Source organism: Astatotilapia calliptera, chromosome 18 (assembly GCF_900246225.1).
Source record: "Astatotilapia calliptera chromosome 18, fAstCal1.2, whole genome shotgun sequence".
Lineage (NCBI taxonomy): Eukaryota > Metazoa > Chordata > Actinopteri > Cichliformes > Cichlidae > Astatotilapia > Astatotilapia calliptera.
In genome coordinates this window covers 27,611,630-27,632,688 of record NC_039319.1, presented here as the reverse complement: position 1 = coordinate 27,632,688, position 21,059 = coordinate 27,611,630, and the positions used below count along the sequence as shown (strand labels likewise).

General features: G+C 41.0%; 2 protein-coding genes across 2 annotated transcripts; one reads left to right on the top strand and one right to left on the bottom strand.

Annotated features, from left to right (window-relative positions):
* Positions 1 to 549: 549 nt before the first annotated feature.
* casq1a (calsequestrin 1a) lies at positions 550 to 12,113 on the bottom strand. The gene is made up of 11 exons (XM_026150524.1): positions 11,635 to 12,113; positions 8,486 to 8,579; positions 8,223 to 8,323; positions 7,948 to 8,059; positions 7,624 to 7,697; positions 4,218 to 4,348; positions 4,067 to 4,112; positions 3,908 to 3,962; positions 3,662 to 3,762; positions 3,462 to 3,536; positions 550 to 1,618 (listed from the first exon to the last, which is right to left on the bottom strand). The coding sequence occupies exons 1-11, from the start codon at positions 11,869 to 11,871 to the stop codon at positions 1,220 to 1,222; spliced, it is 1,425 nt and encodes a 474-aa protein (XP_026006309.1). The 5' UTR covers positions 11,872 to 12,113; the 3' UTR covers positions 550 to 1,219.
* A 3,732-nt stretch (positions 12,114 to 15,845) lies between these two features.
* LOC113011396 (uncharacterized) lies at positions 15,846 to 19,916 on the top strand. The gene is made up of 6 exons (XM_026150957.1): positions 15,846 to 15,964; positions 16,047 to 16,235; positions 16,833 to 16,985; positions 18,425 to 18,583; positions 19,028 to 19,123; positions 19,202 to 19,916. Exons 3-6 carry the CDS (start codon positions 16,863 to 16,865, stop codon positions 19,520 to 19,522), a joined length of 699 nt encoding a protein of 232 aa, XP_026006742.1. The 5' UTR covers positions 15,846 to 15,964; positions 16,047 to 16,235; positions 16,833 to 16,862; the 3' UTR covers positions 19,523 to 19,916.
* The last annotated feature ends 1,143 nt before the right edge of the window (positions 19,917 to 21,059 follow it).

Here is a 21,059-nt window from a genome sequence, read left to right as displayed (position 1 = left end):
AGGGTTTTTATCGGTTTTCAGCGTTATTTTGTTATCGTTTTTATCGTTAACTTGGTTTTCCTGGGTCTTTTCACATGTGTTATGAATAAATCTTCTTTTTTCGGTACCGGTACTAGTTTTATTTTGTTGTATTTATCCGCGACACCTTAAAGGCCGTTCCGTGAAAATATTGTCGGGCATAAACGTGGTGCAAAAAAAGGTTGGGGACCGCTGCAGTAGAGCACCTCTGCAATGTAGAGGAGTGGTAGATTTGGATCATGGATGTGCAGTCAACAAATCTGCAGCAACTGCATGATGCTATCCTGGCAACATTGAAGTTTACCTAATGAAGTGGCAAGTATCAAAACTGTATCTTCTTTAGTAATATTTTAACACTGTAGCTTTAAGTGCTGAAAGTGATTTCTTTGTACCTATTTAGTCTAAGCACACTTGATGAGATGAAGAACTCCTCAGATTGTTTTCATGATGAGGATGAGAATTCATGACTTGCTATCGTGTATATTTCACACATGCACACACACATACACATCTTTAAAAACTATACAGTAGTGAGGTTTCCGTCCAAGCTGTCATTTATTTAAGACTTCACAGTACGTTAAATTCCTCTTGTTACAAAAATAGAATATGGCTGTTGTCATATTTCATCATCGTAGAAAACATCCATATGATGTACAGCACATTCAGTGTACAGCATTACATTGATTTTACAGAGTAGGCTGGTGATATTCAAGACCTGTAACAAAAGCTTGTTAGCACCCTAGGATCTGACCTCAGTCGTTTCGGTTGTGGGGAAAACAAGAAACTAAGTGAACATAAATAATACACATTCAGACGGCAACAGACTCCACAGATGGATTCAGACATAATGCATAAAACAATGCAACCCTTCCAGTATTAGGAAAATAAACACTTTAATAGTATAAAAATCAATAGAAGTAGATTGCAAGGTTTCAAATCATTTTTTTTTATTTTTACATGTGGGGATAAAGGCACTGTGGCTTCTTAGTACTTTGTTACATGGAGCATTAGAGGATATGGAGGTGAGAGGGTCAAATGATTACTGGAATAATGTTCTGATGTGATGCAGAGGGAGGGTGATGAGAAGATGAGATATCAACATGATAACTGGTTTCAAGAAAGGATGATATGACAGAGTTAGTGACGCTGAGTCTTGAAACTGCATTGGTCAGACTTGAAAAGTAATTTATGACTTAATTGTTTAATAATCGTCATCGTCATCGTCGTCGTCATCGTCATCGTCATCGTCATCGTCGTCATCGTCATCGTCGTCATCATCGTCGTCGTCATCATCATCGTCATCATCATTGTCGTCGTCGTCGTCATCATCGTCGTCGTCGTCGTCATCATCGTCGTCATCATCATCGTCGTCATCATCATCATCGTCGTCATCATCATCGTCATCATCATCGTCGTCGTCGTCATCGTCGTCATCATCGTCGTCATCATCGTCGTCATCATCGTCGTCATCGTCGTCATCGTCGTCATCATCGTCATCAGGATCGATTTCATCTGACAGAACATCCTCGAGCCAGTCCTCCAGCTCATCTGCAGAGGGCAGGTCCTCACCGTCATCCATGTCCAGCCACACGCTGTCAGCCTGGGGGCAAAAAACCAACAGTAACTGCTCTGTTGTGGATTCTCTGAAAAGGTGAAGGTTCAGGGTACCTTTAAAGACACGATGAGCCTAAACTTGAATGAACCATGGCCATATGCCTCCCTTATTTCTGTCAAGTGTAAGCTGTTACATTAGTGGATGTGGCTGGGCGTGGTTTGTGGTGCGGCTGCAGGGGAGGCTGACACACCAGAGCTCCATCAGTTCATCACGCCTCCTCTGCATGACAAGTGCCGGGACCTGAGGGTGGGGTTGCTGTGTGTATGTGGGACACAACTGAAAAGCTGTGGCCGTGTGCAGAAAGAACCACCAACCTAATAAAAAGTGTACTGAGTGAACTATGTGGTCAGGTCTAGCATTGGTGTGCCACAGTGGACACTAACAATAAAAATGACCGTTGTAATCCATGTAAGCCAAAATCCCAGCTTCATACTGCTCCAAACCCTCAGTTTCAGACATTTCTTTCTAGTCTTGGCTCTGTGTGATGTCAAAGAGAGCTTATTTGGTTATCTGAGACAGATACCACTGACTCTGACCACAACCCCTCCCACTGGCTCTCAGGTCTTTCTCTTTGTGAGAGCCAAACAAAGCAAGCTTAAGTTGGTGGCCTTAATGCCAAGTGCAGCTTATTTGATACGTGAGTTTTTGAAAATTTTTGAGACTTCTTCATCATCATTGTAATTTTCTCCCAAAAAACGTTAATAAACATTATAAAGCAATAAGTTGATACATTTTTTTAATGTCAAAAGGTTTAATAAATACTAACTTTTCCAAAAATAAAACTAAAATAGCTTGTATCAGATACACCATTAACTGAGAAAGTAAAGTGTATCTGACATAAGGATGATCTAGAGTCTAAGGTTACGTCCACACGTACACGGGTATTTTTGAAAACTGAGATTTTCTGTTTTCGTTTAAAAAAATAATCCCGTCCACAAGTAAACGCAGAAATGAAGGAAAGCAACAGGTGGCGATATATTCCTAACCGTGTAGAAATGTTGGCCAATCAGAAGTCTAGAAGCCTCGGTGGGAAATAGTAAACAAAGCTGGGGTATAGAAGCAGAACCGAGTCGTTTGTGTGGAGGGACAGTAACTGTGTGTGTATATGTAAGCATTTAAACACTGCAGAGAGTAGAATTAACAGTAACAGTATTGTAGAAATTCATTTCACCGAAACAATAACGTGGCGCACAGTGTGACGTCAAAAAAGGCGCACACCTTTGACGCTGCGTTTTCTGCGTTTTCTCCGTTTTTGTTGTCCACACGTAAATGCAAAAACTGAGTTTTCAAAAATATCCACCCAGGCCGGAGTTTTTAAAAATCTCCATTTTCAGTGACCAAAAACGCAGCTTATGTGTGGACGAAAGGTGCAAACGCATAGAAAAATCTGCGTTTTCAAAAATACCCGGGTACGTGTGGACGTAGCCTAAGAATAAAAATATTAAATTGAAAATGAACAAATGTAATAATTAATAACTCATCTCTCCTCATTGGTCATGGCAGATGGCTGCCCTTCCCCTACCCTGGTGGTGTTGGAAGTTTCTTCCTGTTAAAAGGGAGTTTTTTTCTTCCCACTGTTGCCAAGTGCTTGCTCATAGGGGGTGGTTTGATGGGGTTTTCTCTATATTACTGTAGGGTCGTTAACTTACAATATAAAGCACCTTTAATAATAGGCAACAGTTATTGTGATTTGGTGCTGTATAAAGAAATCTGAATTCAATCTGAATTGAATTGAACTATAAACAGAATGTATAACAGTACATCAGAGGAACAATACAAAGAAATGTTTTGAATTTGGTAATAAGGTCATACTCAAAATATTACTTACATCATCAGCTTCAACAACACCAATCTGTGGGTGCGACAGGTCAATTCCAAAAGTCTTTTCCCAGTGTGGCAGGAGCTGCAGGGGAAAGTAAGCAAAAGATTAGTTGCTGTTATCAACCCAACTGCTATCAGTAAAACTGTGCAGAGTGCCTCACAGCCTCTTGTTTCTAAAGAGCATATTACACTGCTTCATATTGTTACCAGAGGGAAGTCATCAGGGTCGATCCAGACAATGCTGAGGTCGGGGTTGTCAGTGTTATCCTCGGCAACTTGCTTTAGAATCTCCAGGAACTCGAAACCATCTGAGTAGTGGAAAAGTACATCGCAGTCTAAGCTAAACAGCTATCTAAATAACAAAAACTAAACAGCATTACAGGATGATCAGAAACAACTGTCATTACAGATGCTCATAGATATGTTTTTATACTTCATTTAAGATTCCTTTACCTGGGTCAGACTCCTCTGCAAAGGCAATAATATGTTCACCATCAACATCATCTTCCTGTGGGAAAAAAGGCCGGAATTTCAGGGAAACTGTAAAACATTAGGTTACAATCTTATTAAAGTTATGTCTAGGAAATATAATTCAAGTTTATAATTTCTCACCCAGATCTCGTACATGTTGTGGGGCTGCAGCTTCCTCAGGGTTGGTCTAACAAGCAAAGATTACTCAAATCTTAATGCCCTTTACTTGGAACTCAGATCATGAAGCTTGTACCTCTCGAGATCCTTCTAATGTGGCAAAAATAGGACTTACCTGTCGTGATCTTCAATGAATTTCACCAGTTCCTTCTCAGAGTAAGGTTTTCCTGGGACAACAACTGGTTCATCCATAAATGGTTCATAGAAGTCCACCTCATTGAGCTTCAGGTCCAGAGCCTTGGCGACCTGTAAGACAGGGCCAAAGAACTCAAACCCTCATCTGACCATAAAGGATATATTAATGGTGTATTATTTATTATTTGTTTTTGCTTAAGAAAAATGAAAGTGTTATTAATATATATTTGTGTTTAGTAAGTTAGCCAAGGTTTGTGACTAATTGCAGGGTTGATGTTTCAATCCATATGTTAAAATGTACTTGAGCAAAACACTGCAAGCCTAAGTCACTCCATTTAGCAGTTCAGCTAGTACCTTACTCTGCACTTTTCACCACCACTGATCTGTGAGTGTACAATGGGTGGAAGAGAAACAACAGTGTAAAATGCTTTACTTAACATATACTTAACATCTTAGTGGAAGATCTGTCTGATATTTAGATATAAGAAAGATCACTTAGGCCTCACTAACTTGAATGAATTGATTAAGGATACCTTGGAAAGGCTCGCCCCCTGATCCAATGGCTTCACAAATACTGGTAATCACACAGTGTTTTTATTTCTTGCGTGATGATCACATGATGGACAAATAATAATGTAACCATAACTTTAATCTTCAAAACGATGCAATGTAAGATGCATCTAAAATTCTTCCATCCATCCATCCATCTTCATCTGCTTTATCCGGGGCTGGGTCGCGGGGGCAGCAGCTTAAGCAGAGAGGCCCAGACCTCCCTGGGGAGGACGCTGGACAGACCTGGTGCACCTAAACGTGTAGTGAGGGTGTGCTGGGAACGTCTAGCAGAGGCCCCAGTCCGCGAGATCTTCAACGCACACCTCCGGCAGAGCTTCAACAGCATTCCGAGGGAGACTGGGGACATTGAGTCCGAATGGACCATGTTCAGCATCTCCATTGCTGAAGCTGCTGCATTGAGCTGCAGCCGCAAGGTGGTTGGTGCCTGCCGTGGTGTTAATCCCCGAACCAAATGGTGGACACCAGAGGTGAAGGGAGCCACCAGGCTGAAGAAGGAGTCCTATCGGGCTTGGTCAGCCTGTGTGACTCCGGAGGCAGCTGACAGGTATCGAAAGGCCAAGCGGAATGCGGCTCGGGCAGTGGCTGAAGCAAAAACTCGGGTGTGGGAGGAGTTCGGAGAGGCCATGGAAAAAGACTTTCGGACTACCTCGAAGAGATTCTGGCAAACCGTCAGGCATCTCAGGAGGGGAAAGCGGTGCTCTACCTGCACTGTGTATAGTGCTGGCGGAGCGCTGCTGACTTTGACTGAGAAAATTGTCAGGCGGTGGAAGGAATACTTCGAGGACCTCCTTAATCCCACTGACACGTCTTCCGAGGAAGAGGCGGAGTCTGGGGATGAGGGGGATGATCCGCCAATTTCCGGAGGCGAGGTCACTGAGGCAGTTAAACAACTCCTTGGTGGCAGAGCCCCTGGTGTTGATGAGGTCCGCCCGAGTTCCTGAAGGCTCTGGACGTTGTAGGGCTGTCCTGGTTGACACACCTCTACAATGTTGCGTGGAGATCAGGGGCAGTATCCCTGGACTGGCAGACCGGGGTGGTGGTCCCCATCTTTAAGAAGGGGGACTGGAGGGTGTGTTCCAACTACAGGGGGATCACACTCCTCAGCCTCCCTGGGAAAGTCTCAGTCAGGGTGCTGGAGAGGAGAGTTCGTCCGTTAGTCGAACCTCGGATACAGGAGGAACAATGCGGTTTTACGTCCTGGTTGAGGAACACTGGACCAGCTCTTTATCCTCTGAAGGATACTTGAGGGCGCATGGGAGTTTGCCCAACCAGTGTACATGTGTTTTGTGGACTTGGAGAAGGCATTCGACCGTGTCCCTCGGGGTGTCCTGTGGGAGGTGTTGCGGGAGTATGGGGTGTCTGGCGCATTGCTACAGGCCATTCGATCCCTATACGACCGTCGCAAGAGCTTGGTTCGCATTGCCAGCAATAAGTCGGACTCGTTCCCGGTGGGTGATGGGCTCCGCTAGGGCTGCCCTTTGCCATCTAAATTTTTTTTTTTTTTTTTTTTTTTGCCTGTCCCATTTGGTTCTTTAGCCGTCAGAATTGTTGTCTGAAGACCAACAAGGATACCCAATGGATTTACTTTGCCAAATGGATCATCACGGCCTTGCCATATTGGTCCATTTGATCAATCTTTGTTGTTATTATTTATTTTATTTTATTTTCAGTTGTTACAGACGGGACAGACATGACTGTATTCAAAAAGTTTCCCCATGTAATGGTCTGCTAGAGCAGCGGTCCCCAACCCCCGGGCCTTGGACCGGTACCGGTCCGTGAGTCGTTTGGTACCGGGCCGCGAGAGTTGAGGCTCAGGTGTTAAATGTATGGTTTTCAGGGTTTTTATCGGTTTTCAGCGTTATTTTGTTATCGTTTTTATCGTTAACTCGGTTTTCCTGGGTCTTTTCACGTGTGTTATGAATAAATCTTCTTTTTTACCGGTACTAGTTTTATTTAGTTGTATTTATCCGCGACACCCTAAAGGCCGGTCCGTGAAAATATTGTCGGGCATAAACCGATCCGTGGCGCAAAAAAGGTTGGGGAACGCTGTGCTAGAGGATGTAGAGATCTATAGCCCTGTCCCCCAGGGCATGAAGCAGGCATGGAGGAGATCCAGGCCCCAGACATCCAGAGGCCCCAGAGTGCGAGAGCCCAAGGAGGACCACCGGAGGGGCATCCGTGCCACCCTCCTGGGGAGAGCTGAGGAGAGCCCCAGATGAGGGGTCACCCAGTAGCCACGGAGCAGAAGCCAGAGGAGGCTGCAGTGGCGTGCCCGCCGGCTCTGAGGCACAGGTGGCCAGAAGGGGACGGGGAGGGGACGGGGGGGGGGGAATGCCTCCCCTGCACCCTGGTGACACGCCCGCACCCCAATGCCCTACTTGTGTGGGTGGGTGTGTTGGAGCGGGAAGAGGGAGGCAGCTGGGGATGGGGAGGAAAAAAAGGGGAGGAGCAATCTAAAATTCTTGTTTAAAATATTTTTCAGATTTTTTTTTTAGAAAGCTTTTGTATTTATAGTTGCACATAAAAACTGGATACATAAAATATGGAGTGCCTCAGAGTTCAATCTTGGGCCCTCTGCCACTTTTTAAAATAAAATGTTTTCAGATAATTAAAACATGCAAGCAAATATACAGTTTCCAAGAAATTCATTTTAATGTTTCTATGTTTGAGTTAAATTTTTGAGTCTGATCATCCTTACAAAAACAATCCCCATATCCGTAGTGCTCAAAAGACTTTAGCTTTACCAGTTGTGCTGAAAGCTGAAACTAGACTAATCACATAGTAGCCTCAAGTAACTTACTTTGATTACTCACCTTGGGACTGAATGTGGCATAGAACAGGATGTGTGGATGGAACTCTTCAGCAGCATCAGCATAAGCCTCAAAATCTGAAATTTAAAGGCATCCATCAAGTTGTTTCAGTAGATTGCTATATGTATGAAATATCTAAGAATGTAGACTTCTTGTTCTCATCATTACTGGTGTTTTTGTGTGCTCACTTAAATCAAATAGTAGCAACTGCAATGAAAACATTCTGATAATTATCCTAGAGTTAGGATGCTGTTTAATTTGCTTGATGTGGAATTATCTAAAAACAATACAGGCTATCATGACATTACAGTATCACAGGATTCTTACGTTCTGACTTGTGACTCTTAAAGTAGCCCACCAATTTGATGTCCTCTTCGATGTTTTTAAAGCCTTTTAGTTCCTTACTATTGTCAATTATTTCCACAGGGTCCTCGAGAACCTGTGGAAAAGGAGAAAAGGGAGAGACAACAGAGATGACAGAGAGGAGAATAAACTGGAATAAAGCTCTGTGGGTCATCTTCAAAGGAAGAAAAATCAGTATTTAGAGATTTTATTGCTAAAATAAGGCAGGCTATTAACTGGGAGATTATATCCTCACGAACATCATAGATGAACTCCACAAGAGTGTCAGCTGCAAGCTCGCCATCATATTCTATGACTTCATCGTCTGTGAAGACGAAGATGCTGTCAGACTCGTCAAGGCCTAAGGGGAAAGAACATTTTGTGTTTAATCATGCGGCTTTTGAACAGGTTAGCTCAGATTATATTTTAGCTAACTTCTGTTACAGTAACTTAACTGTGATTGTTTGGCTAGTCTGACTTTTGCACAATAAGCCATGTACCAACTGCCTGCAGCTGTATTTACCTAATTTCTTTGCAACAGCCTTGTCGTGCTTTGCATCAATGAGACCAACTCCAATATCTTCATCTTCAAACTCATCCAGGACCTGGGCTGCAAGCTGTAAAACATTGCACATAAATAATTAAACAATTTATTAGTTCAACACAAAAAAGGGTGGGGTGGTGGGATAGTGTGTTTTACTCATTTGGAAGGCTACACCATTACACCCCTACACTATTATTTACACCTTTTGACAAAGTTGTCTCACTCAGTAGTTTCATTACCATAAAAGCCTGCTTTTCAGAGCGCCGCTTATGCACTTTCTAAATCTGTATGAAACTTGAACCTTGTGACTGACAGTTGGGTCCACCAATGACAGCATCACACTTGCAGCTCAGCTGCATTGAGGAAGTTGTTTGAGAGCTGTCTCAGTGCATTTGAAGGGTAAACAGTGCACACAAACTCTTGCAGACACACACACACACACACACATACATGTACACTGGTGTCAGAAATCTTGAGCAGCTGCTTTACTGGCATAAATAGTTAGCCCAACCAGGCTGTCCTGCAGTTTGTTGTGCAGATAATTCTCTGAATTTCTTTTAACCTGACTGGAGTTTTGGATGAGTGGGGCACAGTGAAATAGTTTAAAATTTGCAGCTTAGTTTTAAGTTACACATCATACAGACTTATTCCCTTCATTGCACTATACCTTTTTTGCAGACTGTGCCCTTTTGGCATTTACACAGACTAAAATAAAACTTCTTACAGGCAAATGGATTAATGCTTCATGGTTGTATATATCACATTTACTTTGTGGCATATATTTACAGGCTATATTTAGTCTATAAACATATTTAGCCTCCCCAAAAAATATATGTGTATACATTTTTTTGGTAGTACCTAGTAGTGAATTTCACCAAATGTCCATTTGAATAAAGCACATTATTTTTACCCAGATAAATTGTTTTTGCAAATGTCTTTCAGTTAAAGTATGTAAAGCAAAAGCAAACTATGTCTGCCTGCTCCTCCTAGTCTGAAACCTGCAAAGTTGTTTTTGGAACTTGGGTGTTCTGAATGTGTATTTGATGTGACATGGATGAGATCATTTGCTCAGAGTAATTGAACCTCCCCAACTACATGTAAAGTTAAACCAGCAGGCTCAGTATCTGGGGTGGGATTTCATAGCTTCATGTCTGCGTGCACTGCAGCTGTACATTTCTTTCAGTTTTTGTTCTTGGCTGAGATGTTACGAACTGTAGTGATATTCAGCTGGTGCAGCACCTGACTGTATCTGCTCATTTTGATGAGCAGAGTAACAAAGAAAGACATGTACACCTTCATGTGTGCCATTCAGTGTTGAAGTGTAAAAGCACCTGCAATCTGTCTGGAGAATGCAGGTGCTTTTCCTTACATTGGTCTACAGCGCTCCCCTTGACAAAGCATTCGTAACAGACCTGAGAGGTCACTTTAATAACAAAATCAACCAAGTTCAAATGGCATGGACGAAAGCACTTAATTATCACCATCACAATGTCATGTTTCATTTGACTTTCACTAACCCCCACAGGGCTCCTTGACCTCTGAAATGTTTGCACCTTTTGCAGTTGCCTCTTACTATAAATAAAGCTTCATTAAATGTAAATCAAAATACATTCAGAAGGAGAAACACAAGCCATCGGAGCTCAACCCACCACAAAAGCAGCTCAGGATAAATATAGCACCAGAAGCCACACCAGCCCCAGGGACTATTTTGGTGAGATGGCAGTGATGCTCAATACTCTGGGATCCGCTGACAAGTACAGTACTGCATGTGTCAATCACAGCGCAGAGCTGAGCTGGCACTACTGGAGCCAGTATCTCAAGCGCTGGCCTGGAGCCCCAAGGCTGAGCAACAGTGCCCTATACGCAGACACCAGAGGGTCTTGATGTGATTCGCCAAGGAGAGCAGCCTCTCTCGTATCTCTCACTCTCCTGCTCTCTCTGTCTGATTTGTTATTAATATTTTCCTCATTACTGCTATTTATTACTAGTTTTTTTTTAGCCCTTCATCCTTTTTCCTTTGTCTTGTTCACATGAGATTTGGTTACTGATGAGATCCGTTGCACACAATTTCTGCTATATTTGTTTAGGCAAAGTCAGAATATTTGTCACAATTTTTATTTTTAGGGGCTGTTGAGAGTTCCTTATATGATCCTTTTTGGCCTAGAGTTGTCATAAAAAAAAAAAAAATTTAAACAGGAGTCAACAAACCAGGCTTGCAAATTACAATAATGCAACAAGCATATGGGGTAGCAGCCTTGACATTACACTGTACATTAGCCATGCCAAATGCCATAAAATACTGTTGCTACGTGATCTAGTGCAGGCCATAAATCAGAAATCAACCTGGTTTCTCAGAACTGCAATGTTCAGTGCAGTTCTCAAATAACTGCTTCTTTAAACAATATCAAGTGTGTCTTCAAATGCTCTCTGGGCACCTCTTAGTTCTGCATTGTGTCTGTGATCGTTATAGTGTAAAAAGGAATTTTGCTCTCTGTATAAATAATCAGCATGTCTGCAAACATGGAGTCAGCTGCTTGAAGTGATAAATTGAACTTTTCTTGGAAAATGGAATGTGGTTTTCACTTGTTTACTTACACTTGTTTACTTACAGTAAACAAGTGGAAAGGTTTGTGTGGAAAGGGATGTAGTGTGTTTTTATGGGAATGTGAACCAGGCTGGCGTGAGGCCTGATGAGCAATCAGATGAGGGAGTGTTAAGTGCATCAACTGCTCGCCTCACACACAGTATCACACAAAGACGCACACAAACAGACACACATCCTCTACACAGGCTCAGCCTTTGCCAAAATAAATGATACCTTGGGTCCTCACAGCTCAGCTCTTTGCCTCGGGGTGGTCGACATGACGACACACCGTAGGCTTGTGACACATTTTTGGGACTTCACTTCTCAGCATTTCTCAATCCAGCAAAGCTATTTTCTACCGCCTTATCTCCTGTTCTCCATAATAACTTCCTCTTTGCAAGTCACTGACAGGAGATGAGTTTATTCAGTCCATTTTTTTAAAACCGCAGTTAAATATGCTGAAAGCATCTGTGTGCTCATGAATAAAGTACCAATATTACAGCTTCCTCATCACCATCTATCCACAGTTCTTATCTTAACCCACCTCAAGGGCCAACTCCTCGATATCGAACTGTCTCTGGGCGGCGCGGCTGGATCCGGGATGGTCATGGTAGTACACCACCATAATGTCATACTTCTTCATCACGGACTTATAGTTCTTGGCGTTGAGGTCGTGAACGCGGTCCTTGCCATCGTACTCAGGGAAGTCCAAGCTCTCCTTGCCCAGTGAAATGCTCCCAAAGGACAGCAAGACTACTACAAGCACCCAGGTCCACTTCATGACTCCTCTCTAATGTGGATGTATTTACAGTTTCAGAAAGTAAATGAAAGGGGTGAAAAATATTGAAAAAAAAAGTTTGGTGAAAGTATGGAGAACCCCTTCCAATCCGCGTCACCCAGAAGAGAGCAAGACAGCCTCCTGCATCCACCTTATTAAAAACCCCACATGGGCAACTGGCAGTGGGCTCAGGGTGCAAGAGGGGTTGGGCTTAGTCTGACATAGGTGTGACCGTGGTCCTATGTGGCACGTAATTAAGCATGGAGAAGATGAGGCAGGGCTGGGGTGACAGCTTTCTGTGTGTGTGTGCATGCTTGAGTGTATGTTAGGAACCAGTGAAAGAGGGTGGAGTGAGGGGGAGATGACCAACCTGCTCTCTGCATGCAACACAGAACATACACAGACAGCTGTGGAGATGGAAGGAGGTGTGTGAGCAAAGAGAGAAGGCATCATATAGAATAGGACATAGGTGTGTGAGTGTGTCCGTTTTGTGATGAAGAACTTTGATATGATGGATTTAGGGGTGGGTACAAATATGAGGGATTCTTTTCCCTTATTAAGTGAAGATGAAGGCTTGGATCCCAGCTAAAAATAATGGATGTAGGACAGAGAAGTACATATCAGGAGGGGGTGCTGGTGTCTAATTTGCTTCTGCTGGCACCCGTGCAGTGCTAGAATGTGAAGCTGGGTCACTCGGGGACATGAAGCTGGAGTGAGAGAGAGGAGAGGAGATGAGGAAAGGAGAGGGCGGTGCACTTGCTGAGGAGCACAGGGGTCACTTAGCCCTGATTCAAGAAGAAAGTGAAACATAATGTTTTACAGGGGCTGGGCATGCATGTGGAAGCTTTATTGGAATCCTTGTGAATCTGACCCTGATACACACTGAACACATGTGTCCTGTGCAGCGTTTGCATGTATGCTTGAGATGGTTGCCTGTCATATTACTTTACGAATTGAAAGGGAAGAGGTAAGCTATAAATAAATACAGGCTATCGTAATACTTCATCCAGCTCTCAACACACCCCTTCTTTTCTGTAACAAGACATGCAAGCTTACAGCATTAACGCAGACATTTTTTTTTGTCTAAGCAAACGGCTTAAAAGGTGCACCATGCGCGTCTGCGTGTGGCTTAACTGTAGAACATGGAGCTGAACTGTGGTCAGCTGTGTTACTGTAAACACCTAATAAAAGGATATGCGAGGGTTGGTTTCAAGTGTGCTTCCTTTGCAAACCATGCAGCGACAGCTTGCATAACAGTTTGAAGTCCTGATTACATTAATAGCCTTAAACGTGAAAAAGTGACAGTCAGCTCGAGCATGCGTGGCTTGATTGAATGAGAAGCGCAATGGGTGCGTCTAATGTTTGAGCACATTAAGTTGAGATCTAAGCAGGTGCCCTGCTTAGATCTCAACTAATTTTGTGGGCCCTACTCCACATCCACACCTGTGAACAGAGGCATAAAATGTGCTGTATGCCTATGGTTACTAGTGTCAACTCAGCCTACAAACTACTTTGCTTCACAGCACATAACTGTCATTAAGTTCTTCATCCACAAACTCTGCACCTCTGCTTTCAGCATCTCACTCCTCTGGCCATAATTCAGTCAGTGATATCACATTCAGTCTTTTATTGACAATGGTGATAAGAGCATGCACTGTGCCAGCACTGATTAAGGCAGGGTTGGAACATTAATTTTCCCAGGAGGCCACATGAGAAACTGGAACTGTGGTGCTGTGCCTGTGTGTTCCAGTTTCTTATGTAGCCCCTTGGGAAAATGAATTGCCCAATCCTGGATTAAGGTATGCTCGAAAAAGCAAAACCAATTTGCTATCATTTAGTCCTCTATTTTATAGATCATTTATCCTTTGATGGACAGGACACATGCAAGACTGTTAAATTCATATCACTGTAAAAAATCAAACTTGCAGTTGTTGAGCTTACAGTCATTTCTTTCACAATTCAACAATAAAAGTTCAGTTGGCCCATAAACTCAAATACATTAAGGGTTTCAACTAATCATTTAACGTTTTGGAGCAAAAGTTGGTCTCAGATTAAATTTATTGCTGGCAAAATGAATGAATTCAAGTTTTACATGAGTTGAAGCTGTTGGCGCCTTTCTGTGCCTGAGTACGCATGCGCATCTCATATTTTTGGATGCTACGGGGTCTACTTTGCGCTTTTGCAAGGACTGAAAGCCACCTGCCCGTCTGCCTTAATGAGAACGTGAGGCTAGGAGCTGGATAGATCGTTCATCTCAAGTTTCTAAAGGCAAGTAATGTTTCTTTTATTATATCAGACAGTATATGTTTGAACAGTCTCAATTTGTCTGTTAGAAATATCACAACTGAAGTTCTTCGTATTTTTCCGAAACTTAGCATAGCATTACTTTCTTGGCTAAGAAGCCTTGTGGCTTATGGGTATGTGTTTACTATATCATTTAAGATTCCATGTCACAAACCAATGAAAATCCGACAAACTTCGCTACTAAAGAGGCGCGCTCATATCTGACAAGCCTCCGCGACACCCCCTATGCGTATTTCATGAAGTGCAGTCTGTGGCCGCCATACCACCGAACGAAACAAAATAGGCTGGCTCACTCATGACCAACGGCAGCAACCCCCCGCCGCTATTTAAATAAAATAAAATAAAGTTCGGGGGCGCCTGCTGCCATGTTGTTTAATTTGTTCGAATCACATCTAGCCAATAAAATGTGTGCTTTAGTTTCTGTGTGAACGGGGTGGTGGAGTCCTCATGGCCAGCGAGCTCCACTAAATGAAATATGAGATGTGACAATATAGTTTATATCGATGTAGTCTACATTATCATTATACTCGTGGAGCCGCAAGTTTGCCTCTCTTTCGTCCACTTTTGTCTCTACGCTGTGTTACTCCGCCTCTCTCCTTCACTGAACACAACTCCCCCTCCCCCATCGCTTCACCTGCAGGCAACGACAAGATGGACACGGCAACTATCAAAGAGGAGCTGGTCGGTAAAAAGAAAACATTTGAAGATGACTATTTTAGTGCTGTCAGCGTAAAGTTAATGCCATAACTGCATTAACGGGGCAAATCTCCGTTAACTAGTTACCGCGGATCACCCCGTGCGTGGGGCTGGGTGGCGTTAGTGAGCTAACCGGGCTAACGCGTTGACGCACGGCCTAAAATCCTTTCATCTCAAAAATCGACAGTCTGCCTTATGTATGAATTCTGGTTGTGCTTACTGACCTCGAACCAATTTTATGTGGTACACAGCTTAAAAAAATATGTCAAAAAATGTTTTGGTACGACTTTGGTAAGCTATGAAGCTGCACTGCTTGATGGATTGTTGGAGCATTACGGCTACCGAGGAGCCTCGCAGAGTGATACGTACTCTGCTTCAACGTAATATTACCATATTATGTGTGTAAGGACCATAAATGGCACCTGTAAGAGACACGGTTACAAAGAGAATTTCAAACTCCAGGCTGTCAGTTGCGCAGTAGAACTTGGAAACAGAGCAGCTGCAAAATCTGTCTTTGTTATTATGCTCAGCATCTTTTATTTTACATTTTGACTGCACAATTGTGAGCTTTTTGTTATGCACAAAACAACATTGTTTTGGTTTATTTATGGAGCACCATTAATAAATGCACTGATAATTTAAACAGATGCTTCAGGAGTTTTATCCCACTCATACTCTCAATCCAATGTTTGTCATTCTAAGTTGTAAAACCAATCACACAAAATTATCCTTGGCTTACATAATACATCCCAGTATACTGTTGGTGCATTCCATGTAGAATACAATTTGTTAATAATAAATTAAATAAATTAAACATTTGATGTAATGTATGTTTTGTAAATTATTTGTTTTACTGTGTTTCACATGGCATTTTACAAGGCAGAATCAGCTCACTTTAGTGAGCCAAAAAAATTCTTAAGTAATGTCAGGAAGCTGGTATTTTATTTTAAAACTAATTGCTATTTTTATTTATTTAGAGAATTAAAAGCCAACTCCAGACCACTGCTTGTCCTGATTTATGAGGGACTGATGAGGAGTTGGTAAGGAGAGGAATCAGAACAGGAGTGCCTGCCCCCCGCCCCAAACACATTATCAGGTAATGTAACTTTGGTAATTTGAGATTAATTCAGGTTTCTTTTGAATTGTTGACACTGTCCTCTCCTCTCTTCTCATTATAGCTTTTGTATGCAGTGCCAGTTCTGCTCTTTTGTCTGTTCAAGCCAAGAAGTACTCTTAAGACATCACCAGCTACGACATAGAAGAGGATTTCATTTGCCCTGTGTTTACAGTGACTGCGTCTGTTCGTTCAGGACACGAGGGGCATTGAAGTCTCACCTCAGCAGATCACACAACAGGGCTAAGAAAAGGCAGGAGATCTCAACATTTTTTTGTGATTTTTGTGAATTTAAGGAAAACTGCTCACAGCATACATTTATTTCACATATTTTAAGGCACTTAAAAAAATCAGACTGTATCCTGTCCTTTCCAAAAATGTGACTATGCTACCAACAATTTAACAACCTTTACGTCACACACAAGCAGAAAGCACAAAAACTCAAAAGATATAAAAAACTGTATTAGACTGATTTCTCATGCAAATGCATGTCCTAGTGAAAGTAGCTCCCCTGATAAATCCTTAAATACCTCTCAGGAGCCAGAGACATTACCAAGTGGTTCAGGTGTAGCATCAAGTGATAAAGAGGACAATGAGTTTGTAGATTACCAATGTCTTGAACATAAAATAGCTAGACTTTTTCTATGCATGCAAACATTGTTACATGTTTCTAAAAGTGCTTTGCAGAGAATTATTGAGGAAATTAGTGACATTTTAAAATTTTCTCAGGTTCATTCATTTCAAAGAATCAAACAGGTGCTTGCTTAACAGAACATTGAGGCAGATGATGATGTAATTAAAAATATAAATGATGCACTTTTCAAAACCAACCCATTAATTATCTCAACAGAACCAAAAGGTGAAGAAAAGGGATAAGAACATGGCACTCATCACCCAAAAGATGGACATCACATTCTCTCTCAGGAGGAAAGAAGTTGTGGAGATGCAGCCCTTGGTCAAGGAAATGCAGCTCAGATGGCCAGCTCTCTTCTTGAAAGAACAGGTAAGATAATCTCTTAAATATTTAAAGGAAAACTTCCGTTTTTTTCTTCTTCCCTTTTTCCCCAGTGTGGTCTTATTTCTAAAATTGAAAACGTTCATTTATTCACCCAGAAAAATTTCAAGGCATTTGGAGTTGTTAGAAAGAAATTTTAATCCCAATGTTACGAGTCAGTCGTTTTGCAAGAGAGAGCTGAGCCACGGTTATGGGGAAAGGATTCACTGAGACAACTAAGAAATGCCTGAATTAAGCCAAAAACCACTCTGGAGGGATTTTAATCTAAGGAAATAACATTAAAATGTGTTTAAAAGCTCCAAAAAGTTGATTTTACATGATATAGGACCTTTACAATTCCTTCTGAACAACTCCAAATGCCTCGAAACTTGTCTGGGTGAGTAAATGAACGTGAGCTCCATTTCTTGTGCCCTTGAGAAGCATCTGTTTGTATCACTCCAATATCTTGTAGAAAAGGTTGAAGGCTACCGTTGAGCTAACAATGCAGAACAATAAAATATAAAAAAATACTTGGCTCTAAAAATATGAACTCTATTGAAGTGAAATCTATTTACTTGTCAACTTGCTGTGTATAATAACGGATTGCTTTTATTTCGCTCTTCTCTGGGCACCCAAAGCGCTTTATAATTCCACTACTCACTCACTCACTCTCACATTCACACATCGGTGCAGGGAAACCACAGTTGTAGCCACAGCTGCCCTGGGGTAGACTGACAGAAGTGACGCTGCCATATCGCGCCACTGGCCCCTCTGGCCAACACCAGTAAGCGGTGGGGTAAAGGGTCTTGCCCAAGGACACAACGACCAGGACAGAGAGAGCTGGGGATAGAACCAGCATCCTTCCGGTTACAGATGAGCTTCCCAACCCCCTGAACCACGGTCGCCGCAATGACTTGTCTTCACTGGGCATCTAGAATCTTTTGGTGCTGACCCTTAGCGGGCAACAGCCATGAAACTCACAGAACAGGATTGAGAAAGTCACTTACGTGTTATGAAAGTATACAAATTTGACCACAGGATGTTATTCTTACTTCATTTCTACATAACTATAAAATTAATGGAATTTTTTCAATGAATTTAAAATACAATTTATTGATTTATTTCTTTTCTGCAATACATCCTGTAACAATTGAAACCATTATTTTGTCTTATCAACATTTGATTAGGTATTCTATAGACTTACTGTAAAATCTGCTGATCAGATTTTTCTTGTTTTTTGTTTTTTTTTAATACGTCAGTTATAATTTGTACCACCACTACCACTAAAAGAAAAAAAAAAAATCCAATCAAGGCCTGACCAATAGATCAACCGAGACTAACTAAATGTTTTGAAATTAAGCTCTTTTAACCAAATTTGAAAACAATGTGATTTTTATATAATGTACCTTTAAAAGTTTTCTTCTATATTTTTTTTTGTTGCTTTGTAGATTTGTGCGGAATTCTCACGCATTACCACCAAGGATCTCATGGGGACCTTCATGACTGCCCTCGACACTTACTCACTTCGGCTGATTAAGCTGTATCGAATTAGAAAAGCTGCTTTCCGCAATGACATGGATTCCCTGTTGCAGAAGTTTGATGAACAGGTAATATATAAAAATGTATTTGTGTCTGGTTTATGAGGAACCTGAAGTTCCCACTGTAACGAAAGATACTTTATTAAATATTTACTAAATTGATGTAAAAATTGTTAGTTTTCAAAAAGTGTGTCCTGAATGGGATTACAAGCTAACAAGCAGCGCTGTTTGGCAGATTGCAGGTAATGACAGACAGTTCAACTCTCATCCCACTCATGGCACTTTTTGTTATAAATGTTGTAATAAGTGTGCTACATTTGTTGCACATCAAAATTACTTAAAAAATAAATAAATTAAAAAAACTGACAAAAACATGACCAATTATCTGTAATAACTCATTTCAACATCTTATTTCTTAAGGCTGTATTTTGAGCAACAACACTTAATGTGTTTTAAAAACAAAATGGTAGGTTTATAAATGAGACTGAGTCTTATTTGATTTCCTTGTTTTAGGTCTCAAACATAGTCCAGCATCGACGAACCATCAGTTTGGAAGGGTTACCGATATTTGTTCGCGACGACGAGACCAAACTCTTCTTAACATGTCTGGTGAGTATGCAAATCTACTCAATCTTCAGTTTTGGTTTTCAGAGACTTATATGTACTGTTGTTTTTTATTTTGCATAGGATACAGATCCAGTTGAGAGGGCAACCCGAGGTGTTACGGTGGGCATCCTCACTGTTCTGGAGGACTACGTGGGACCCAACTCGCAGTCCACAGTGGTCAACACTGCCATTGTTTTGGAAGAGGACATTATTCTTGATGATCTGCCAGACCTTCCCACTGCCTTTGCCTACTTGTTTGGCCTACTTTATGGGCTCAACATGGAGTTTCCCAAAGAACTCAAGTACACATTTGAAGCTGTGCAACACATTTTTATGGAGTTGACATCTACCTGTTCCCAGAGGATAAGAAGCTTCAAAACCAAGCTCTTAACCAAAGTCTAACCTATTTGACAACATGTTCAACTCAAATGCAACTTGTGTAAAACAGAATGGCAATTTGTTTTGATTTACTGTTTTTGGGTTTCGTGGCAAGTTGCTCTGAAAAAAGTTAATTTCTGTCTTTAAGAAAACGGTAAGGTGCAGAAAGTTCTGAATCAATGTCTTCTGTTCTAACTTTACTTAATGTAGCTTGCATGGCTGATTGCAGATTTCATGTATAACATGTTATTATAAAATGTTGAAAGGTTTTATTCTAACTTGAGCTGTTTTAAAAAATTTTATAATCTGGTTTTAGGTACATTTGTATTAGTTTTATAACAAATGTGGCGCGATACTGAACTTCACAGGAAATTGGAGTGTTGATACCATTACTATTAAAAGACAAGTGGTGGAAAAATTTGTTTGAAAGTTGTTAGCTGTATGGAAACCAGGAAGTTGTTCACATCCTGCCATCTGATGTTTTGAATCTGTTTGTTAGTGACTATCTATCAAGATAGGTTTGATATTCTGTCTGACAACACCACCTTTAAAATTGGATGAGTAACATTTGTTACAAAAATTTGACTTTTTTTGTGTTTTTGGAAGGACTTTATTTGTGGCTGAATGTTGTCAGTATGTTAAAAATGGCTGATCTCAAAAGTCAACATTGTCAGTGGTGCAGTTGTGTTTGAACACAAAGTTATTTGAAAATCAACTGTGTAAACATTCATTGGTACAACAGGGAGCACCTCATGAAAACTATGAAAGATACTTTTTCTAAACTTTAGGAAATTGATTGGCAAAACAAAAAAAATATGTTGTGTAAACTTTAGGAAATACGTTGCCAAAACTAAAACTAATACCTTGTGTAAACTTTAGGAAATACGTTGCCAAAACTAAAACTAATACCTTGTGTAAACTTTAGGAAATACGTTGCCGAAACTAAAACTAATACCTTGTGTAAACTTTAGGAAATACGTTGCCAAAACTAAAACTAATACCTTGTGTAAACTTTAGGAAATGCGTTGCAAAAACAATAAAATATGAGTTGAGAAAAAGGACAATTATTAATTTTGTCAACACAAAAACATTAGCTAAAGCAACTTATCACCTAAACTTGAAATTATAAGTTATCCATCAGAACCTAAAAACGTAAATGCAGTCGGTTGCCTTGAGTTTTTAAGTTTTAGCAACGTTTTTTTTTTTTACAGTGTACGACTATTCATTTTATGACACACATATGCAATCAAAAGCTTATAACTTGTAAGTTTTGAAACTTCTAGTTTATCTACTGTAGAACTGATGTATACAGTGTGTATAATACACTGTCTCATGGACTTTAGGCATACTGCTAAATAATTAAGCTTCTTCTGTTCTGTGCTGGTCTCCTGGAACCTGGTTAAATAAAGACTTTTACTTGTTGTTTATTTGTTTGCAGTCCAAACAATAGCTAGCTGGTGTTTTTTTCTTTTTCTGAATTACTATTTGCTATTTTGCATTTATACCCATGATTGCAGGCTAATTTGTAATAGAACATTTCTAATACGAATAATGTAATATT